This window comes from Musa acuminata, chromosome BXJ2-8 (assembly GCF_036884655.1).
Source record: "Musa acuminata AAA Group cultivar baxijiao chromosome BXJ2-8, Cavendish_Baxijiao_AAA, whole genome shotgun sequence".
In the NCBI taxonomy this organism is placed as follows: Eukaryota; Viridiplantae; Streptophyta; class Magnoliopsida; order Zingiberales; family Musaceae; genus Musa; species Musa acuminata.
In genome coordinates, this window is record NC_088345.1 from 8,629,751 (window position 1) to 8,650,172 (window position 20,422).

The following is a 20,422-nucleotide window of genomic DNA, read 5'->3' on the forward strand; positions in this document are numbered from 1 at the left end:
TATTTTGGGCTAATCTGCATGCAACACATGGAATTTAGACTGCTTATGCGACGATTAATGAACGTCATGGCAGAAAATTTCATAAACTTATAAAATATTTTATTTCCTACGCACTTATTTAAACGTGTTATATATTCTTTTTCATGATCATTTAAAATTTTTAATTATAGGTATTTTTGAATGATATGTTACCAAAATTAGATTCTTTTTGGTTTGATCATCTGATCTATTTTAATTTTTTTTCTTCAGATAAATTTTAAGACTATAATTCTGTGCTTCATTTTTTTTTTCACACTTGCAATAATATTATCTTTTCTTAAGATCTTTATCTACAATAATATTTATACCGATTTTATATTTAACTCTTCTAGTGTATTAAAATTTAAATCTAATACTATTAATCTCTTTGGATCTTTCTATTTTTCTTCTAGTCAGTTAGTTTAATTTGATTTGTGTATCTAATAAACTCTAACATTTTTGTTGGAAGTGTTTTTGTATTCTATATTACTAAACTAATCCTTACTCCATCGATCCGCAACAGCATTGCGAGAATTCTTTGCTTGATGTATGAACATTATCTGATGGGAATCTCTCGGCATCTAAAATTGCTGACGCGAATCTCAAAGCCGTCAATCGAATGCGTGCACCAACGCACGCTGCGGATAACGAGCTCCAGACAGACATCAAACCCGGACGCGTTCGGTTCGAGACTCGACCACGCCCTCGACGGTCAATCACACTCCACCACCGGGAGCGTCCCCCATGCAACCATATAAACGACAAAGTCAATAGACTGAGAGCGCGACGCGGTCCCCCCACGCCGCCTAACGCCGCCACGTTGCTCCTTCAGGACTCACGTGACGCATCACCGTTCGAGGTCAACTGGATCAGCCTCAAGACACGTGGGCCACGGCTCCCCTTTCAGGCCACCTTGGCTCGGCTGTCCGCTTCAACCAGGAAACACGCACTCTGCCAATCAACCATGTCATAACGCGATTAAAGATCATTATAATTAAAATAAAATAGGAAAGGAACTGTATTTTTCCCATTATTAATTTAAAATTATGATCTTACCATTAATTAGACGCTGTACTTTCCCAACCCATATGGTTGGGCGCGAAGCTGTTTGCTGCCTGACACACAGCGAACTGTCAGCGGAGCCATCAAGCGAGGAGCTGACGTTGGTTTGAGCGCCTCTATAAATTGAGCTCTCGGGGCGGCCCTCTTTCCGTGGCGCGCGCGGTGGTTCCACGCGGTGAGGAGGATAGGAAGGGCGGGAGCGATCGGCGGCGATATTCCTCTTATCGTTGAGTTCTATTGTTGGGAAATCTCTTCTTCTCGTAATCGCTTCCCGGATTTGGGTTTCCGTCGCTGTGAGTCCTTTCAACATTTACCTTATTTAACTAGGGTTTGGGTTTTGTTGGTGGTTAAGCACGCTCGATATGGTTATGTCTAGGTTTTCCGTGCCAGAGATTTACAATTCTCGCAAATTAATTATTAGCAAACAATGATTTTTATTTAATCTTTGTTGGTTTTTGTTCTGATTTTTGTACGTTTGTTCATTTCTCGGCCGTCAGGTAAAAAGGAAAAAAAGGAAAAAAAATCTTTGCCTTAATCCACCGTCGTATCGATAAATATCATAGCTTTGTAGTGGAAATTATTACGTAATGTTTAGATTCTGATATTTGTTTATTCAATTTGTCATAAAAACATAATGAGTTCAGGAAATATTTAAATTTGGTCATTGCTTAGATATTTGATAAGAATGTTGGTTAGATTCATCTCTTTGTTATATGTTATATTCCTCTCCATTGCTGCTGTCTTTCTGCCTGAAGGAGCGATCATTAAGCAAAACTGTTATCGTTCTTGGGTTGCAGTGACCTTGATCCAAGACAGTGCAACGAGAGGACCGGGTCATCCATTAGCTGAGAAATGGAGGTATATGGCAATTCTATGATTGCCGAGCCGAGCAATGTGATTTACTTGACCAGTATTCTTAACAAGGGTGGGCCGGTTCCTAGTCACAAATGTGACAAGAGATGCCAAAATGAGCATGTGTTTGGAAACATGTACCGCTGCAAACTAACAGGATTGACGCACATCTGTGATAAAAATTGTGACCAGAGGATTTTGTACGATAACCATAATTCTCTCTGCAGAGTGAGCGGGCAGGTTTTCCCTCTTTCGCCAGCAGAAGAACAGGTGGTAAGAGGACTGCGGAGGAAGCTCGAAGTCACGAAAACTGATGGCTGTGCTTTTAAGCGCAGACGAGATGCCCAGCTGCATCCTTCTCCTTTTGAGAGGGCTTTTGCTGCAGTCTCTCCAATATGCAATCAAATTGGAGATGGCATGGATATGAGTTAGAGCTGATTTGGTCCCTCCATCTCCGTTTCCCCCTTTGTTTCTTCTCTTGCCATCTTTCTTTTGGATGGAGTTGAGAACTTTTGTTCTATTATGGGACCTGATATTGTACTATATATGTCATGGGTATGCAGGTAATCTGTAGTAACTGCAAATTCATGTTGCTCTGCTGTAAGTGTTTGAACATTTAATTGAGGGTATAATAATCTTGGGTACCAACTATGGCGGGCTACACCCCCTGAGAGGATTATTTCGTTTGATAAGTTCACACACATCGCTGCATCCTAGACGGTGTTTTTAACTTTCATTGCACTATTTACCTTTTGAGCTTATCATTTTCTATTATCTTGTTGATAATATCATGCATGGTTGATTTCGTTACTCTCTCTCTCTCTCTCTCTCTCTCTCGATCCTAATTAGGTTGTTCTATGAGCTTAACATTCTCTGATACTGTTTTATGAAATTTGATTAAAGATTAATTCTGTTTTTCTTGTAGGTCAGTGTGATGACTTAAAGAGAGGGCCATGCTAATTTCTTCTATATTTCATGCATTCATACTTTCTTTTGTTAATAATTGGACTCACTTGATTTTTGTATATTTCTTATCTTAATTTTTCAGCTTATGACATTAATGTTAACTTGAATGGAAGGTTTATACAATGTGAAATAATCACTTTATATGTTGCTAAATTGAGGCGTAGTTTGGTTCTATTTTCTAAATTATCTTTTTATTACTTATATTTACATGTCTCAACATCTATTATTTTGCAGGTGATTCTAACACTGAGAGATCAGTATATGAAAATCGTTATTCACTGAATTGATTTTAATTTTAATAGACAAGGATTCATGGTCCCTAACCTGATATCTCAAATTTTCAGGTGGAAAATGATGACTGCAGTATGAATCTCTAATCATAAGATGTGAAAAGATGATGATTACTCTCTATGAGCTTGGTGGTGAGTTTGGTGCATTGGCTTCTCATTATCCAGTCATTAACAAAGAAATACAATGGGACATCCTTTCAAAGATACTGTTGATCTAGCAAGGAACCTTGCGGCTATCGTCATCGACAGCCATACAAAACCATCCATTGTTTTTCAAGGAGGTTTGTCGCTGCTTTGTGCGACCAAAATCAAACACCGGTCTCCTTCCTGCACGCATCAGTTAAAAATCATGGGCGGTCATTTTCATTGAAGAATTGGTAAAGCATAAAACTTCTACAATCTGAGGGTGGTCAGACTTATCATGACCACCACCAGCATTTCCACTGTTTGATAGATTGTATATTTATGGTAGCACAATAACATTCTCAAATTTTTACGTCTGTTGCATTCTGTTTTACGGACCAGAGTATTTTTCATTTTTTTGTTGTCTGTATCTTCTTGCAATCTCTTTGTCGGTGAGTAAATTGCTTGTTGCTCCAAGCATCTGCTACATTTCAGATTGTTCAGTTATGCTTTTTTACTTAATTTTTTTGCAATTGTAATAAGCCCCTAGTGAGTGAAAGAGTGTTAAAAGTGCTTCTGATCTTTAGATCGTAAGGACAAATTTCTCACATTGTTTGCCCTTAGTTTGTTTATGTGTTACAATGATTCATTTGTCAGAATGTTGTTGGTTTTTCCCTTCAAAATATGGTCAGTCACTATTCAGCACCGCTTGAGCGGAATATGTATTTACGTCTCTGCTAATAAGCTTGATTTCATACAAGCATGCCTTTCCCATCACAAAATGAAAGATATGTATTTACGTCTCTGCTAATAAGCTTGATGTTCGGATTCTACATGCATGGTTGAGAAACTGGTAAGAAGCTTCATTTTGAGCTGTACCTTCACATCTCTGCAGTCTGTTTTGAGATGTGCAGATCTATCTTCTTCTAGTTTTATATTATCATGATCAGATCTTTTCCTTTAGTTTTGTACCATCTGATTCGATTGAATGTGACAATTGATGTATTTGTTTATGAATCAGAATTCATTTTGAACTCTCGGGAGTCTTACAGTCTAATCAATCCAAAAACACTAATGTCGCATGTAGATGATATCTTACAAAAATATTTTTTATTCACGAATATAATGTGGTTGCAGAACGAATGCATACATGGCTTCCCTGGATATATATGTTCACATCCTTAAGCTCTCATGGCATGTGCCAAAGTCAAAGAGCCCTCCTCGGATCAGTTGACCTTCGTCTACGATTTTTCGTTGGGGTCAACGCATCAAACCACGTTACGGCTTATAGGGACCCCACTTCAAGGAACCACTGCTCCTCCAATCACAAGGCGGGTACGCTTCCGTGCACGTTGATTAATGAATACAATCACTTGATCGATCATGGAGGGCATTTAAGTCATTGCACCTCAAGCCATTAGGGTTTGTTCTGGGGGCCGCCGGGCGCGTCTTCCCCGTTAAATGGCGACCCGCTGCGTCATTCTTCGCAGTTCGCTTTCAGAGGCGGCCGCAAGCTTCCTCCATGCCGTAGACGCAGGTTCACGAGTCTCTTCTTTCATTCCATCCTCGACTCTTCTGGCGTTTGTGTTTTCTTGTTCTTGTGATCTTTGATGGATCGAGCAAGCATTCAGGCAGCCCCTTTGCCGGATCATGGCATTGGTGGTGTTGATTTGCTCGGAGAACAAATCAAGCTTTTGCTCTTCAGATCGGTTGAGAGATTTCTTCTCCTTGATGCTGGTCTAGTAGGCCTTAGCACATCTCCTAATTCACCATTTACATCCACCCACCAACAACAGATCAGCACGTCTGATCTCTGTGTTTTCATCAGATCCGATCGAGCGACATCTCCTCCTGCAAGAATCGTTGATCCCACTCCATCAACACGCCTCAATTTTCCGGACTCATGATTTGTGTTAAATCAGGAAGAATGATTTGTTTTTCTGATGATGGATTTCAATCGCAAGCATGAATTCTCTGTTCCGACGAACAAATATTACTGGCATAAAATGATTTTCTATAGTCAAGCTGGTCGATGTCCTCAAATTTTCATTTTATTTATTTTGCATTAATTTGTGGTCTTTTCTTCCGCGTCCTTCACCATCATTGTCTCCATCATCTTTCCATGACGACTTCTTCTCGTCCCAAACTTTTCCATTCTAATGCCGTCTTCTTTCTCCTATACTTTCTGAAGCGAACAGCGAGGAGGAACGACATGAGAGAGAATTATAAGCTTGCAATGTATGAGTCAGTGTCAAGCCGATGTCACTGCTTGCGCGAAGTTTATTACCTCCCTTTGATGCCTTGAGAGAGAATTACAACGGTGCCTTAATCATAGGCCGAGATTTTTGATGCCGAAGTTTATTTTTTTTGGGTTCGTTAATAGGCTTGAATTGAGCCGAATCAATATTCGATTGAGTTCACAATTCAAATCAATTAATTCAATCAGTTTAAATATTTAATTTATAAATAATATTATGTCATCTGATTGGATCAAGATTTTTGGCTTTGATGGAATTCAATTGAATTATTTTATTAAAAATATATATATATTTAAATTATTTAAAATTATAAATTGGATTGAATTAATTAATTTTGAATTGGTTCGGTTAGAAAGATTCGGATGTGTTTTAGTTCAAATTTTCTTGTTTCAATAGAATTGAATTAAAAAATATATTAATTTGGTTTGACTTTGAATGGTTAATTCGAATTGATTTTGGAACCCATTAGTAATGCTTAACAAAGATTTAGATGTCGTGACAAATGCTAAATTGAAAAAAAATAACTTAATTGCAATCTAATAATGTTAATTTCTGAATGTTTATAAGAATAAAATTGGTCATTATTTAATGTTTATTTTTTAATTTTTTTCAAACCTAAAATGGTGAAGGTGAGTTTCGATAAATTTTCAAAAGTTTTATTAGTTAAGATATTTGTTATCTTAAAATAATAATATTATTATTATAATTCATTCGCATATATAAGAATAAAATTTTTCATTCTATCAAAACAATTATGTAATTTAAAGAAGTATTTAATTATATTTCAAAAAGATAAATTGGTTTTATATTTTAAAATAAAAATAATAATTATTTTTGTTTTAAATATATGATGGTTAATTATAAATTATTCTTTGTAGTTAGGTTTCTTTAGATGTAGAGCGATGAAACGATGACAATCTATTGTGAGTCGGACGTAGCCTTCCTTTGTTGGGCTTGCAACGTCTTTCTATGGCTTGAGTTTCCTTATGTCTTATCACGTTTGCTAGATCACCTATGTTGTGTGCCACTCTCTCGACCTTGGTAACCACATATCTGGCATGGGGTTCGTGATGAGTTTGCCCCCTTTATACCTCTTGCGATCATGATTTTATTACCTCTCTTTCGCACTTTGTGGCATCCTCGTCCTCTAGTTCTTGTTTCTCCACCTTCGAGTCTATGGTGACCCCTCGAGCAAAGAAGCTTGTAGATATTCGACGAGTGACCATGTTTGCAGGGTGGTTGAGGAGAGGGTGGAGGTCTGGTTAAAGTTGAAAGATCGGGTTGCAAATCGGATGGTAGTGCGTGGAGATCTTCGACGAACGATCACGAAGCAATGATGTAGGGTGGTTGAGGAGAGGGTGGAGGCAGTCTTGCTTTGTTGGAGTTGGAGGATGGGGTTGCAGAGTTGATGGTGGTGCGTGGAAGTAGTGGTCTGCATGGTTGGCTCGCACTAGGAAATGACCTCGGCCTTGCCACTACGGGTGGCTCTCGCGGTTGCGTTGTGATTTGTCATCAAGTTTCGGGAATTGGGTGTGATAGCAATAAGGGGCAGTTGGGCAACGCTACGACAACTGAAGGTGTTCTTCGAAGTGCTTGCGAGGCTAATCGCTATCGTCGCATCACGAGTCGCTTGGGTTGTTAAGCATGAAGCTCGAGTCGTTAACATAGTTGTTAAGTGGTGTCAACGCTAATGCAGAATGTCATTATATGCGTCATTCTCTTCCTCTTCTTTTTTCTTAACTCTCATTGTCACTCTCCCTCATCTATAACACTCGTGACCTCCAACAATGTTATCGTCCATCATCATCAAAAATATAATTAGGATTTTAAAATTATATTTTTATTTATCGTTTTTGTGCTTCGATTAATTAAATCGAAGGATGCTGGAGAAAATAGAATTGGATGGTTTACTTTTAAAACTATATGAATTTCAATATAAATTTTTTAAGTATCGAAGAGGTCCGACTGTATATGATAATGTGTAATTAGCCTAATATATAAATACATGAAAAATAAAAGTTAGCAGAAATATCAACCCTGCAGTTGTAAATATGTGAAAAATAAAAGTTGGCGGAAAGATCAACCTTGCAGTTGGGAGATCTTTCGTGTGGTAATTGCAACAATAATGGCTGATCTATAGTATATTTAAAATACATGTCCCGTTAGACCTCCTAATATGAAATTTAATCATTTTATGAATCTTAATGATGATAAGAGATATATATAGTCGATTTTAAATAGTTAAAATTTATGATTTTATTATTATTATTATTATAAATTTATGCAATTAAGATACAACGTGTGAAGTGCGTTTAAGGTGAGTTTGGACTTTATTTATTTATTTATTTTTAAATGGGAAACGACCAAATGTGTTGTATTGCTTTTCCATCACGGTGTTTACTTGAACTGTACTGTTTTTGGCTATGAGAGTCCAGATTGACCCGTTACTTTTCCATCACTAACGACTGCAAAGCAACGGATGGTGATACGTGAAAGCGATGATATCATTTGTCCAGATTGACTCAGTCGCTACGAGTGGTCATCACGATGTTATCATTTGTCATAATCGAAAACATAATTAAAATATTAAAATTATATTTTTATATTTTTATTAATAAAACCGATGATATTATAAAAAAATAGAATTAATTATTTCACTTTCATAACTATAAAATTTTAAATATAAATTTTTTAAATTTAAAGATTGGAATGTCGAAGAATTCTAACTATTAACATGTAATTAGCTTAATACTATATAAATATGTGACAACAAATCTTTCACTCTATGTTGTTGACTACATCGTTAATATCGATCTTAAGAAAAAAAAATATGTCACTGATGACCATATAAAATTATGCGTGGCCTCTTAATTTGGATCTCATGTTAAGAGACATATATAGTCGATGTTAAATAGTTAAAATTTATAATTTTATTATTATTATTATAAATCTATGCAATTAAGATCTCCTGTTCTATTGCTTTTCCTATGAGAGTCCGTCCACACTGATACGTCACTTTTCCATCAATGAATGTAGGAAATTATTCTACCCAAAAATTACGTCTCATCTACGTGGCTCCCTCCTCAAGCCAAGGAAGCGATGTCATACGTGAGAACCCATTGCAAAGGTCAGCGGGAAAGGACTTTTCCTTCGTTTATTTCTCCCCACGTGCCTCAACCTTGACTTGTTCAGCATGCACCGTCTCATACTCGATCCTGACAGCCACTTAATCCCGACTTCAAACACCACACTCTCCCCGGCTTGCACGAAATGGCCATACATCTATAAAGACAGCCCATCATCTCCCAAGCCAAGCCATGCACCCCACAACCTCCCTTCTTCCCCGGACGCTATGGATCCCTCTCCTGTGCTCCTTTTTGCTGTCTTAGCTTCGCTGCTGCTGCTGCCTCCGTTCCCTTCTCTGCGGGCAGACTCCTCTTCCTCCTCGGGCGATGTTGTGGACCGAGAGGCTTTGCTATCGCTAAAAGCTTCCATGAAAAGCGATCCCTCCGGGACTCTTGTTTCATGGAACGAAAGCTCCGACCTGTGCCAGTGGAGCAGAGTCGTCTGCAACAACCGAAGCCGAGTCTCGACTCTGGATCTACAGGGTCTCGGACTGACAGGTTCCGTCGGTCCTTACCTCGGCAATCTCTCCTACCTCCGGTTTCTCTACCTGCAAGACAACCAGTTATCCGGCGAGCTCCCTCACCAGCTCGGTGGCCTTCTTCACCTGGAGGTCCTGAACGCGAGCTCCAACCTCATCGGCGGCGCGATTCCGGCAAATCTTAGTAGGTGTTCCAATCTCACCACCCTTGATCTGTCCCAGAATGCAATCTCAAGCAGCATTCCGTCCGATCTCGGACTGCTCTCCAAGCTCCAAGTCCTGAAACTAGGCAAGAACCAGCTCACCGGAACTATTCCGTCAGCCATCGGGAACTTGTCTTCTCTCACCACATTGAATCTAGGAACCAATTCTCTTGGCGGACCAATTCCAGGTGACTTAGGCCGCCTCCATGCTCTGAAAGTTCTGCAGATCGCCATCAACGATCTCGCCGGTCAGGTTCCTCCGACGCTGTACAACCTATCCTCGCTCGTTTTCTTGGACTTTGCGTCCAACGACCTGTTCGGTGAAATACCCGGTGATGTCGGATATCGACTCCCCAACCTCGTCGACTTCCACTTCTGCTTCAACCGGTTCACCGGCCTAATTCCACCATCGCTACACAACGTCACCAGCATCCAAAGCCTTCGCTTCTCTCACAACTTCCTTCACGGTCCGATTCCTCCCGGGCTGGGCAATCTCCGTAATCTGGTCATGTACAACATCGGCTTCAACCAGATCGTTTCCTCCGGCGCCGATGGGCTCGAGTTCATCACCTCCCTCACAAATAGTACCCGACTTGAGCATCTTGCCATCGATGAAAACCTCTTGGAGGGCGTGATCCCGGAATCGGTCGGCAATCTGTCAGGTCGTCTCTATAAGTTCTACTTGGGTTCGAACAAGATATTTGGTAGCATTCCAGCTTCCATAGGCCAGCTTTCTAGCCTCGCTTTGCTGAACATGAGCCACAACTCCATCTCCGGAGGAATCCCGCCTGAGGTTGGCCAGCTCAGGCAGCTCAAGATGCTGGGTTTGGCCGACAACAGGCTGTCGGGAGAAATTCCGGTAGCTATCGGAAACCTCACCATGCTTACCGTGCTCCAACTGTGTGGGAATCAGTTGGAGGGAAGCATTCCGTCCACCCTCGGCCAGCTGCAGCAGTTGCAGTCCGTAGATGCCTCCAGCAACAAGCTTGAAGGTAGCATACCCAGGGAGCTCTTCACCCTCTCAACCCTCACCTCTCTCCTGAATCTATCCAAGAACTCTCTCTCAGGGCCACTGCCCGAGGAGATCTCTGATCTTGTAAACGTCGTTGCCATCGACCTCTCCGGCAATATGTTGTCCGGAAACATCACGCCCTCGATCGGAAACTGCAGGAGCTTGCAGATTTTGTCCATGTCAGACAACTCTTTCTCTGGACCAATTCCTGATGCTATAGGAGACCTGAAAGGCTTACGGAGCATCGACCTCTCCCTCAACCAGCTTTCTGGGCCGATACCAGAGAGTCTAGGAGAACTCGAAGGACTCGAATTCTTGAATCTTTCTTACAACCATCTCGAAGGAGTTGTTCCCTCCGACGGTGTCTTCAGAAACCTTTCCGCTGTCCATCTCGAAGGAAACAGTAAGCTTTGCAGGTCATCGGCATGCACGAACACCAGAAACCGTTCCAAACTGCCTCTTTTCTCCATTGTCATTGTGACTGCATTTATAGTGTTTCTCATGGCGAGCACCATATGCGTCTTCTTTGTCAAAACAAGAACGAGGGCCGCGAAGATTTCCACCATGACGGACTCAACGAGAGGGCAACACCCGCTAATTTCTTATGAGGAGCTCCACCGAGCTACTGAGAGTTTTCATCCAAGAAATCTCGTCGGTACCGGTAGCTTTGGCTCCGTGTATAAAGGAGTACTGAGAGATGGAATGCAGGTGGCAGTGAAGGTACTGAATCTGGCGGCAGGCGGCGTTCTGAAGAGCTTCGTGGCCGAATGCGACGCTCTCAGGAATGCCAGGCACAGGAACCTGGTGAAGCTCATAACTGTCTGCCTGAGCTTGGATCCCAGAAACGAAGAGTTCCGAGCTCTGGTGTACGAGTTCATGGGAAATGGAAGTTTGGAGGAATGGATCAGAGGTAAGAGGAGGCATGAGGACGGCAGTGGGCTTAGTCTCGTGGAAAGATTGGACGCTGCCATCGATGTGGCGAGCGCTCTGGATTACTTGCACAACGACTGCGAAGTCCCGGTGGTGCACTGCGACCTTAAGCCAAGCAATGTGGTGCTGGATGCGGACATGACCGCAAAGGTGGGAGACTTCGGACTGGCCAAAGTGCTAGTAGACATGGAATCGACTACCACTCATGGGCTCAGGGGATCAATCGGATACATTCCACCAGGTGCTCTCTCTCTCTCTCTCTCTTCTGTAAGATGCATCATTTACGAGTTTCCTTTACCTAAAACTATGAACAGAGTATGGATTTGGTGGAAAACCTTCAGCGAAAGGCGACGTCTATAGCTACGGGGTGATGCTCCTGGAACTGATCACGGGGAAGAGCCCCACGGACGAATGTTTTGCAGGTGATCTGAACCTGGAGAGATGGGTCAGAGCCGCATTCCCTGATGATCTGACTCGAGTCTTAGATGCCGAGCTCACGAAAGCTTCCATCTGCCATGGAGGCCGGCGGATAAGCCCGGAGAAGCAGGATGAGTGCTTGGTTTCAGTGACCAGTGTTGGATTATCCTGTGCTAAAGAATCGCCCGATGCACGTCTCACCATTCGTGAGGCTCTTTCCCAGTTGAAGGGCATCAGAGATGGTCTTCTGAAGCTTGAACTTGCTATTACGATATAGATAGTAAGCTGCAGCACGTAGATGACACTCATGTAGCAACATGGAAACATCTATTATGTTACAGATCTAGTGACTCCTATCACATAAATCTTGTAAACGATGTAGTAGTCGTCCTTTTAGACTCGTTCATATCAATTCAGCTGTAACAGAGCATCCCGACAAAGATTAAGAAGATTGCAATCTGCTAAAAGATTTCAACGTTCATATACTCCACTGACTGCACGCATGCATGCCCAAGACAACCGAGAAATAGGAACTGAAACTTCAGAATCGTAGGATTAGGAATCAGAATTGCTACGGTGATCGCCTTTCTTTATGCTGCAGCCGTCGCTATTGTCGGTGCTTGGGCTTTGTGTTTACTCAGAGAGTGTTTCTGTGACCTTTCCGACGTTTGCTGTCGCTTGGTGCAGCTACTGCAAGCCGCTCAATCCTCCCTCTTAGCATCAAAAGCAGCTCGTCCAGCTTATTTACCAGCTCGCTCGACTCCTCTTCTTGGCACTCATCCAGTACGGCACACCATGAACTGTAGGTAGGAGTAAGTGGGTTCTCTTGCTTCCGGCAATCTCGAAGCCCGACGCCGACCATTTCCTTGATCTTCCCGGTTTTCCGGGCCTCGTCGAAGCGCCTTATGACGCTCCTCACAGTCGATGGATTCTCCGGCCATGCGTCGGGCCGATCGTCCTCGGGACCGTAAGATATGATACACAGGTCGACGCCGCAGTAGACTGCAAGCTCGTCGGCCTTCTTCAGTCCCTTCCTCCTTCTCTGCAGTGACTGGTGGCGTGCTCTTATTCTTGCTGTTTCCGAAGCCATCTTCGTGAAGAGAATCCTACCTGCATATGCGTTTAAGATCTTCAACACAAAGTCAAAGTTCTAAAGGAGACCGATTTATTAAGGGTTTAGGGTTTAAGATCTCAATTCATACATTCAAAGATATAGTAGTAATATTTTGAGATTATATTTATGCATGTTAGCAAGAAGATTATGTATATTTTTGTGTGCCATTTTTCTAGCATCAATAAAACCTTATCCACAGAAGATAGGTATGTGGTTTGTGTGGTTTGAGGCTCGGGGCTTTGCGGCCACAAACGGGTACACATAGGAGAAGGAAAGAGCATGAAGTCCTAAGAGAGCGAGTCACAGGAGAGACTGGCTGGCCATGGCTACCACCGCAACCTTTCTTGCTCCGACTGGTTTCTCCATCCATGGCTGGTCGGCAAAGAGGAAGGTGGGAAGAGGGAGGAGGCCATGCTCCATCAAGTCCCAGCAGCAGCAGCAGCAGCAGCAGCTGGAAAAGGAGCAGGATCAGCAACCAACACAAAGCCAAACAAGCATTCCACCGCAGCAGCAGGAGAAGGCGAGGGTGCAGCAGCAGCCGTCGCCACAGCCGATGGCGAAGAGCAAGAACATGAGCAGAGAATACGGAGGGCAGTGGCTGAGCTGCTGCACCCGCCATGTGAGGATCTATGCCGCCTACATCGATCCCGTAACCCACGCCTTCGACCAGACCCAGATGGACAAGCTCACCCTCATCCTCGACCCCACCGACGAGTTCGTGTGGACGCCCGATGCCTGTCAAATGGTGTATGCCTGCTTCCAAGAACTCGTCGACCACTACGAGGTATCATCGCCCGCCTGTGACTTCAATTCTAGGCAGCTAAACACGCACGACTCGCACAAAAGAAGATGACGAAGTCGACTCTTTGTTCTTGAAAGGGGGCACCTCTCTCGGAGTACACGCTTCGGTTGATTGGTTCGGACGTCGAGCACTACATCCGCAAGCTGCTGTACGATGGTGAGATCAAGTACAACATGAATTCCAGGGTGCTCAACTTCAGCATGGGGAAGCCCCGCGTTAAGTTCAACAGCAGCCAAATCCAGAATGTATGACCTACAATTTGATCGTGAATAGTGCCATGAAAATTTTCAGATAAAGCATGTCAGTCTGTGATTTATAGTCAACGGAGACAACACGAGGAAACAAGCGTACCTTATTTCATGCTTTACAAGCATTACATCTTTGCATCAGAACACATACATACATATATAGAGCAAAGCTCACGACGAGTCGCCGTGTACGTTCACCGCTTTGCATGTGCTCGTCACGTGCCGAAGCCCCGGCTGTCAGTCTCTGCTGTTTCTTTTCCCTCTCCATATAAGAGGGAGGGTTTCCGCACCTCGACTCTCCGTGCGTGTCGGAGGAAGGAGAGGCTTCCGACGACCGACGTCCATCGACCGCCCTGTCGATAAGACATCGCCGCCTGCCGCGGTCCCGATTCGGGTCTCCGTCTTTCTTTGTCCCGATTCAAGGAAACCCTGATTCTCTTCCTTCGGTTTCGCCCAATCCATTGGATCCGAGGAAGGGGATCGACCCGCCAAGGCGACGTCGCCTCCTCCGCTGCAGTCCTAACCCGCGTGTATCTGCGTCATTCTTTTGTACCGATCCAAGAAACCCCCGACCCTCTTCCTTCGAGTTCGACGAAGCCCTAAATCTTCATCCACGGAACCCAGGGAAGGGGATCCGACCGCCGGCTACTCCCCCTGCCCCATCTACCGCTCCGCTGAACCGGCGACGTCTTCCTCTCTTTCTTTTCTTCCCCGATCCAAGAAATGTCTGCCGCCTTAATCGAATAAGGAATGTCTCGTTCCCGCCCGTCGACTCCTCCGACTCCATCGACCAATCCGCCGAGGAGGTGTCGCAACCGCCGCCGCCTCATCCCGCAGCCCGCAGCGGAGTGCCACGTGTTGGGCTGATGGCCCATATTCAGCCCATGTGGGCTTTATCAGCCCACGGCCCACACCCTCTCTTAACCTAACCCTAATTAAGATTAGGGGGTGTGGTGGCTACGTTTTAGAGGCAGATTAAGGCTATAAAAAGGCAGCAACGAGGCAGATCTTGGATCTTGGATGCCACGGGACTCCAAAGAGAAGAAGGAGATCAAGGCAGAAAAGGAAGAGAAAGAAAGGGAAGAAGATAAGGACAACGCAGAGAGACTGTTCACAATCATCTAGCAGTGTTCTCATCTCAGGTTAGATTAAATCTACAGTAGACTCTTGCTGTGATTACTTGGGGAGGTTTTAGATATTGTGGGCAGTGACGTGATCCTTGTATCCCAGTTATTCTCTTGTGGTTGTTGCTAGGGTTTTGGGCAAGAGATTGAGATTTGTATATTCATTATTCTCATAGTGGATTATCTCTAGTTTGCCCCGTGGTTTTTACCTTTCACATTGAAGGGGTTTTCCACGTATATCTTGGTGTTCTGTTTGATTGTGTTTCCATTTTATTCCGCTGCGTATTTTGGTCTTCTAGTATTTGTTCCTATACAAAGGTTATTCCTCTTTTTATCCCAATTTTTGTATTTGAACATGGAGGCCAGTAATATTTCTCGCATGATTAGTTTGAATGGAAATAATTGGATGATATGGAAACCAAGAATGGAAGATCTCTTGTATTGCAAAGATTTGTATGGACCTTTGCAAAGAGATAGTGCAAAACCTACAACTATGATAGATGATGAGTGGAAGAGGTTAGATCGAAAAACAATTGGGTTTATTAGATGATAGTGTATTTCACCATGTTTCTACTGAAATTTCTGCATATTCTCTTTGGAAAAAATTGGAAAGTCTCTATGAAAGAAAAACAGCTGGCAACAAAGCTTTTTTGATCAGAAAACTTGTGAACCTAAAATATAGAGAGGGTGCTTCTATTGCTGAGCATTTGAATGAAATGCAGAGTATTACTAACCAGTTATCCTCTATGAGAATGTCTCTTGATGATGAGTTGCAGGCATTGTTACTTCTCAGTTCATTACCAGAAAGTTGGGAGACACTGGTGGTTTCCCTCAGTAATTCTGCGCCAGATGATATTGTCACTATGAGTCAAGTAACAAGCAGTTTGTTGAATGAGGAGTTGAGAAGAAAGAGTTCAGCAACATCTCAGAATGATTCACAGTCACTTATCTCAGAGAACAGAGGAATATCAAAGTCTAGAAGCAGTTCACGTATGGGTAGGAGCAAGTCAAGATCAAGAAAAGATATTGTTTGCTATAACTGTGGTGAGAAAGGACATTACAAGAACCAATGTAAGCAACTTAAGAAGAACAAGAAAAAGGGAAAAGAAGTGGAGTCTACAGAATCAAAGGATAATACTACAGCTACAGTGCAGGGTGGTGATTATTTGATTTTGTCTCCTTCTGATGATATTTTTTCTTGTGTGTGTCAGGATCTTGAGTGGGTGATTGACACAGGTGCTTCTTATCATGCTACACCTCGGAGGGAGTTTTTTGCTACATACAGGTCTGGAAACTTTGGTGTTGTCAAGATGGGCAACTATGGCACAGCAGACATCATTGGCATGGGTGATATCCATTTAAAGACCAACCTTGGCTGCAAGTTGGTACTTAAGGATGTGAGACATGTGGTTGACTTGAGACTGAATTTAATTTCAGTTGGAAGACTAGATGATGAAGACTATGAAAGCAGATTTCACAGAGGGCAATGAAAACTCAGTAAGGGTTCTCTTGTTATAGCTAATGGAAAGAAATGTCATACTTTGTACAGGTTGCAGGCTAAAGCTTATGGTGAGCAGTTAAATGCTACAGAGAAAGACTTCAGTATGGAGTTGTGGCATAGGCGATTGGGACACATGAGCGAGAAGGGGCTGCAAACTCTTTCCAAGAGAGAGGTATTACCAGATCTCAGAGGTATACATCTGAACCCTTGTATTGATTGTTTAGCTGGTAAACAACATAGAGTTTCATTTGCTAGTGCTGCTTTGTCTAGAAAAATGCATGCCTTAGACCGTGTTTATACAGATGTATGTGGTCCTTTGAGGACAAAAACTCCTGGTGGATTTGTTGATGTTCTTGGTATAAGTGGTGCACTTTATTTTGTCACTTTTATAGATGATTTTTCTAGGAAAGTTTGAGCCTATGCTTTGAAGACCAAAGATCAGGTTATTAATGTCTTTAAAGAGTTTCATGCCAGGGTTGAAAGGGAGACAGAAAGGAAATTGAAATGCATAAGATCAGATAATGGTGGTGAGTATACAGGATTGTTTAATGACTATTGCAGGTCACATGGAATCCAACATGAGATGACAGTTCCTGGTACACCTCAGCATAATGCAATTGCAGAGAGGATGAACCGCACCATCATGGAAAAGATCAGATATATGCTTTCACAGGCCAAGCTACCCAAAAGGTTTTGGGATGAGGCTTTGAGGACTGCAGTTGATGTGATCAACTTATCACCATGTACAGCCCTAGATGGTGATGTTGCAGAGCATGTATGGTCAGGGAAAGATGTTTCCTACAGGCATTTGAAAGTGTTTGGTTGTCGTGCATTTGCACATGTTCTAGATAATGAGAGGTCCAAGCTGGATGGTAAGTCTAAAGAATGTATTTTTCTTGGTTACTCACATGATCAGTTTGGTTACAGGCTTTGGGATCCAGAAAAGCAGAAGGTGTTCAGGAGCAGAGATGTGATCTTCTTTGAGGATCAAACCTTTGAGGATTTGAAGAAGAAGGCACCAGCCAAGACTTCTGCAGAAGGATTAGCAGATTGTGACCCAGTTACTCCTCCAGTATATCAGGGTGATGGGGGAGATATGCAGGAAGATGGTGTAGAACCTGATATTGATCTACCTGTAGGACATGTTGAGCAAGAAGAAGTAGGAGAGCAAGTTCCCGTAGAACCTCAGTTGAGAAGATCTTCTAGACAACGTCAACCTTCCAGAAGATACTCTACAGATGAGTATGTGATGCTTACTGATGCAGGTGAACTAGAGAGTTACCAGGAAGCAGTTGAGAGTGAGCAGAAAGAGAAGTGGTTAGTTGCTATGCAGGAAGAGATGAATGCTCTTCAGAAGAACCACACTTATGATTTGGTGCTGCTACCAAATAGAATGAAGGCCTTGAAGAACAAGTGGGTTTTTAGGTTGAAGACTCAAGAATATTGTTCTCAACCAAAGTACAAAGCTAGATTGGTTGTGAAAGGCTTTGGTCAAAAGAAAGGTATTGACTTTGAAGAGATATTTTCTCCTGTTGTTAAAATGTCTTCTATTCGTGTTGCTCTTGGTATTGCTGCTAGCCAGGACTTGGAGGTTGAGCAGTTAGATGTGAAGACAGCTTTCCTTCATGGTGATTTGGAGAAGGAAATTTATATGGAGCAACCAGAAGGCTTCAAAGTCAAAGGTAAAGATAATTTTGTCTGCAAGTTGAAGAAGAGCTTGTATGGGCTAAAGCAAGCTCCAAGACAGTGGTACCGAAAGTTTGATTCATTTATGACAGAAAATGGATACAAAAGAACGACTTCAGATCATTGTGTGTACATCAAATGGTTTGGTGAGGATTTTATTATTCTCTTACTTTATGTTGATGACATGCTTATTCTTGGGAAAGATATGTCTAAAATTGACAGGTTGAAGAAGGAAATGAGTGAGTCTTTTGCAATGAAGGACATGGGGCTAGCAAAGCAAATACTAGGCATGCAGATTTCTCGTGACAGGAAAAACAAGAAGATTTGGTTGTCACAGGAGAAATACATCGAGAAGGTATTGGAAAGATTTAGTATGAGCAATGCTAAGCCAGTTGGTTCTCCTCTTGCAGGTCACTTCAAGTTGTGCTCAGAACAGAGTCCGTCAAGTGATGAGGAGAAGGAGAAAATGCAAAAGGTTCCTTATGCTTCAGCAGTTGGAAGTTTAATGTATGCAATGGTATGTACGAGGCCAGACATCGCATATGCAGTGGGTGTTACTAGCAGATTTCTTGCAAATCCAGGCAAAGAGCACTGGGCAGCGGTGAAGTGGATTTTTAGATATCTCAGAGGGAGCTCTAAGGTTTGTTTAAGCTTTGGAGGTGGACCACCTGTGTTGACAGGTTACACAGATGCAGATATGGCCAGAGATATAGATACGAGGAAGTCTACTTCAGGTTATGTACTTACTTTTGCAGGGGGAGCTGTGTCATGACAATCCAGGTTACAAAGGTGTATTGCTCTCTCCACCACAGAAGCAGAATATATTGCTGCTATAGAGGTATGCAAAGAAATGTTATGGATGAAAGAATTCTTACAAGAATTGGGGCTGAAACAGGAAAATTATGTGGTGCATTGTGACAGCCAGAGTGCCATCCATTTGTGTAAGAACCCAATGTTTCATTCCAAGTCAAAGCATATAGATGTCAGATACCACTGGATTCGAAATGTATTTGAAGAGAAGCAGTTGCAGCTTCAGAAAATTCATACAAATGACAACGGAGCAGACATGTTAACGAAGACCTTACCAAAAGAAAGACAGGAGATATGCCGACAGTTGGTCGGCATGGCTTCACATTGAGGAGTCATGGGACAGCCTCCCTTATGGGCTGAAGGGGGAGGTTGTTGGGCTGATGGCCCATATTCAGCCCATGTGGGCTTTATCAGCCCACAGCCCACACCCTCTCTTAACCTAACCCTAATTAAGATTAGGGGGGTGTGGTGGCTGCGTTTTAGAGGCAGATTAAGGCTATAAAAAGGCAGCAACGAGGCAGATCTTGGATGCCACGGGACTCCAAAGAGAAGAAGGAGATCAAGGCAGAAAAGGAAGAGAAAGAAAGAGAAGAAGACAAGGACAACGCATAGAGACTGTTCACAATCATCTAGCAGTGTTCTCATCTCAGGTTAGATCAAATCTACAGTAGACTCTTGCTGTGATTACTTGGGGAGGTTTTAGATATTGTGGGCAGTGACGTGATCCTTGTATCCCAGTTATTCTCTTGTGGTTGTTGCTAGGGTTTTGGGCAAGAGATTGAGATTTGTATATTCATTATTCTCATAGTGGATTATCTCTAGTTTGCCCCGTGGTGATGGGAGCCCACGTTATGAACAACCGGAGTACCTCGGCGGTGGGAACCCAACGATACGGGCGACTCCCACCACCTCGGTTCTCCCTTCACCAATGCCACCGCCTCCGGCCCGGACGAGCCTGTCTATGACGACACCGTGGCCTGGGCGTGAAGGCAGTAGCCCCGAGCGGTTGCCGGGGAGAGCAGTGGTGCCAAAGAAAGAGAAGGAAGGGTGTTGTATTTTTCTTATGGTGGTAATTTCTTGGTATGTGATCGTAGGTGGGTGCCTAGGATATGTTTTTGAACAATAGCCAATGAGACTACAGTTCCAGGAACTGAAGGCCTTTCAAGAACTCAAATATATAAAACCTCAAGCTATTTTTGTTGAACTCCATGATGTAACCCGCTAGTATTGCTTAGTCGGTGACTACAGTTCCAGGAACTGAAGGCCTTTCAAGAACTCAAATAATCTAATCTCAAGCTATTTTTGTTGAACTCCATGATGTAACCCACTAGTATTGCTCAGTCGCCGCTATCGAACCTTTACTTCCAGTTTAACAAATATCATTTGAGGGTAATCGAAGGAG

General features: G+C 42.8%; 4 protein-coding genes and 1 non-coding gene across 5 annotated transcripts; 4 read left to right on the top strand and 1 right to left on the bottom strand.

The window, feature by feature from the left end:
• Positions 1-1,192: 1,192 nt before the first annotated feature.
• LOC103993238 (uncharacterized) lies at positions 1,193-2,624 on the top strand. The gene is made up of 2 exons (XM_009413223.3): positions 1,193-1,373; positions 1,878-2,624. Exon 2 carries the CDS (start codon positions 1,933-1,935, stop codon positions 2,362-2,364), a length of 432 nt encoding a protein of 143 aa, XP_009411498.2. The 5' UTR covers positions 1,193-1,373; positions 1,878-1,932; the 3' UTR covers positions 2,365-2,624.
• Positions 2,625-4,940: 2,316 nt separating this feature from the next.
• LOC135621367 (small nucleolar RNA snoR77) lies at positions 4,941-5,070 on the top strand. The gene has a single exon (XR_010490530.1). It is a non-coding gene; the product is annotated as a small nucleolar RNA snoR77 (small nucleolar RNA).
• Positions 5,071-8,909: 3,839 nt separating this feature from the next.
• On the top strand, positions 8,910-12,216 carry LOC103975121 (putative receptor-like protein kinase At3g47110). Its single transcript, XM_065120676.1, has 2 exons — positions 8,910-11,559; positions 11,633-12,216. The coding sequence occupies exons 1-2, from the start codon at positions 8,922-8,924 to the stop codon at positions 12,010-12,012; spliced, it is 3,018 nt and encodes a 1,005-aa protein (XP_064976748.1). The 5' UTR covers positions 8,910-8,921; the 3' UTR covers positions 12,013-12,216.
• A 156-nt stretch (positions 12,217-12,372) lies between these two features.
• LOC135619905 (agamous-like MADS-box protein AGL82) lies at positions 12,373-12,825 on the bottom strand. The gene has a single exon (XM_065122365.1). The coding sequence runs from the start codon at positions 12,823-12,825 to the stop codon at positions 12,373-12,375; it is 453 nt and encodes a 150-aa protein (XP_064978437.1).
• A 283-nt stretch (positions 12,826-13,108) lies between these two features.
• Positions 13,109-14,011, top strand: LOC135619066 (NAD(P)H-quinone oxidoreductase subunit M, chloroplastic-like). Its single transcript, XM_065120679.1, has 2 exons — positions 13,109-13,633; positions 13,729-14,011. The coding sequence occupies exons 1-2, from the start codon at positions 13,172-13,174 to the stop codon at positions 13,900-13,902; spliced, it is 636 nt and encodes a 211-aa protein (XP_064976751.1). The 5' UTR covers positions 13,109-13,171; the 3' UTR covers positions 13,903-14,011.
• Positions 14,012-20,422: the final 6,411 nt, after the last annotated feature.

Bases quoted from the DNA above. Each gene is read 5' to 3' on its own strand.
- LOC103993238 (XM_009413223.3), top strand. From the start codon at position 1,933: ATGGAGGTATATGGCAATTCTATGATTGCCGAGCCGAGCAATGTGATT.
- LOC103975121 (XM_065120676.1), top strand. From the start codon at position 8,922: ATGGATCCCTCTCCTGTGCTCCTTTTTGCTGTCTTAGCTTCGCTGCTG. The intron at 11,560-11,632 runs GTGCTCTCTCTC...AACTATGAACAG, and splicing joins AATCGGATACATTCCACCAG to AGTATGGATTTGGTGGAAAA.
- LOC135619905 (XM_065122365.1), bottom strand. From the start codon at position 12,825: ATGGCTTCGGAAACAGCAAGAATAAGAGCACGCCACCAGTCACTGCAG.
- LOC135619066 (XM_065120679.1), top strand. From the start codon at position 13,172: ATGGCTACCACCGCAACCTTTCTTGCTCCGACTGGTTTCTCCATCCAT. The intron at 13,634-13,728 runs GTATCATCGCCC...TGTTCTTGAAAG, and splicing joins AACTCGTCGACCACTACGAG to GGGGCACCTCTCTCGGAGTA.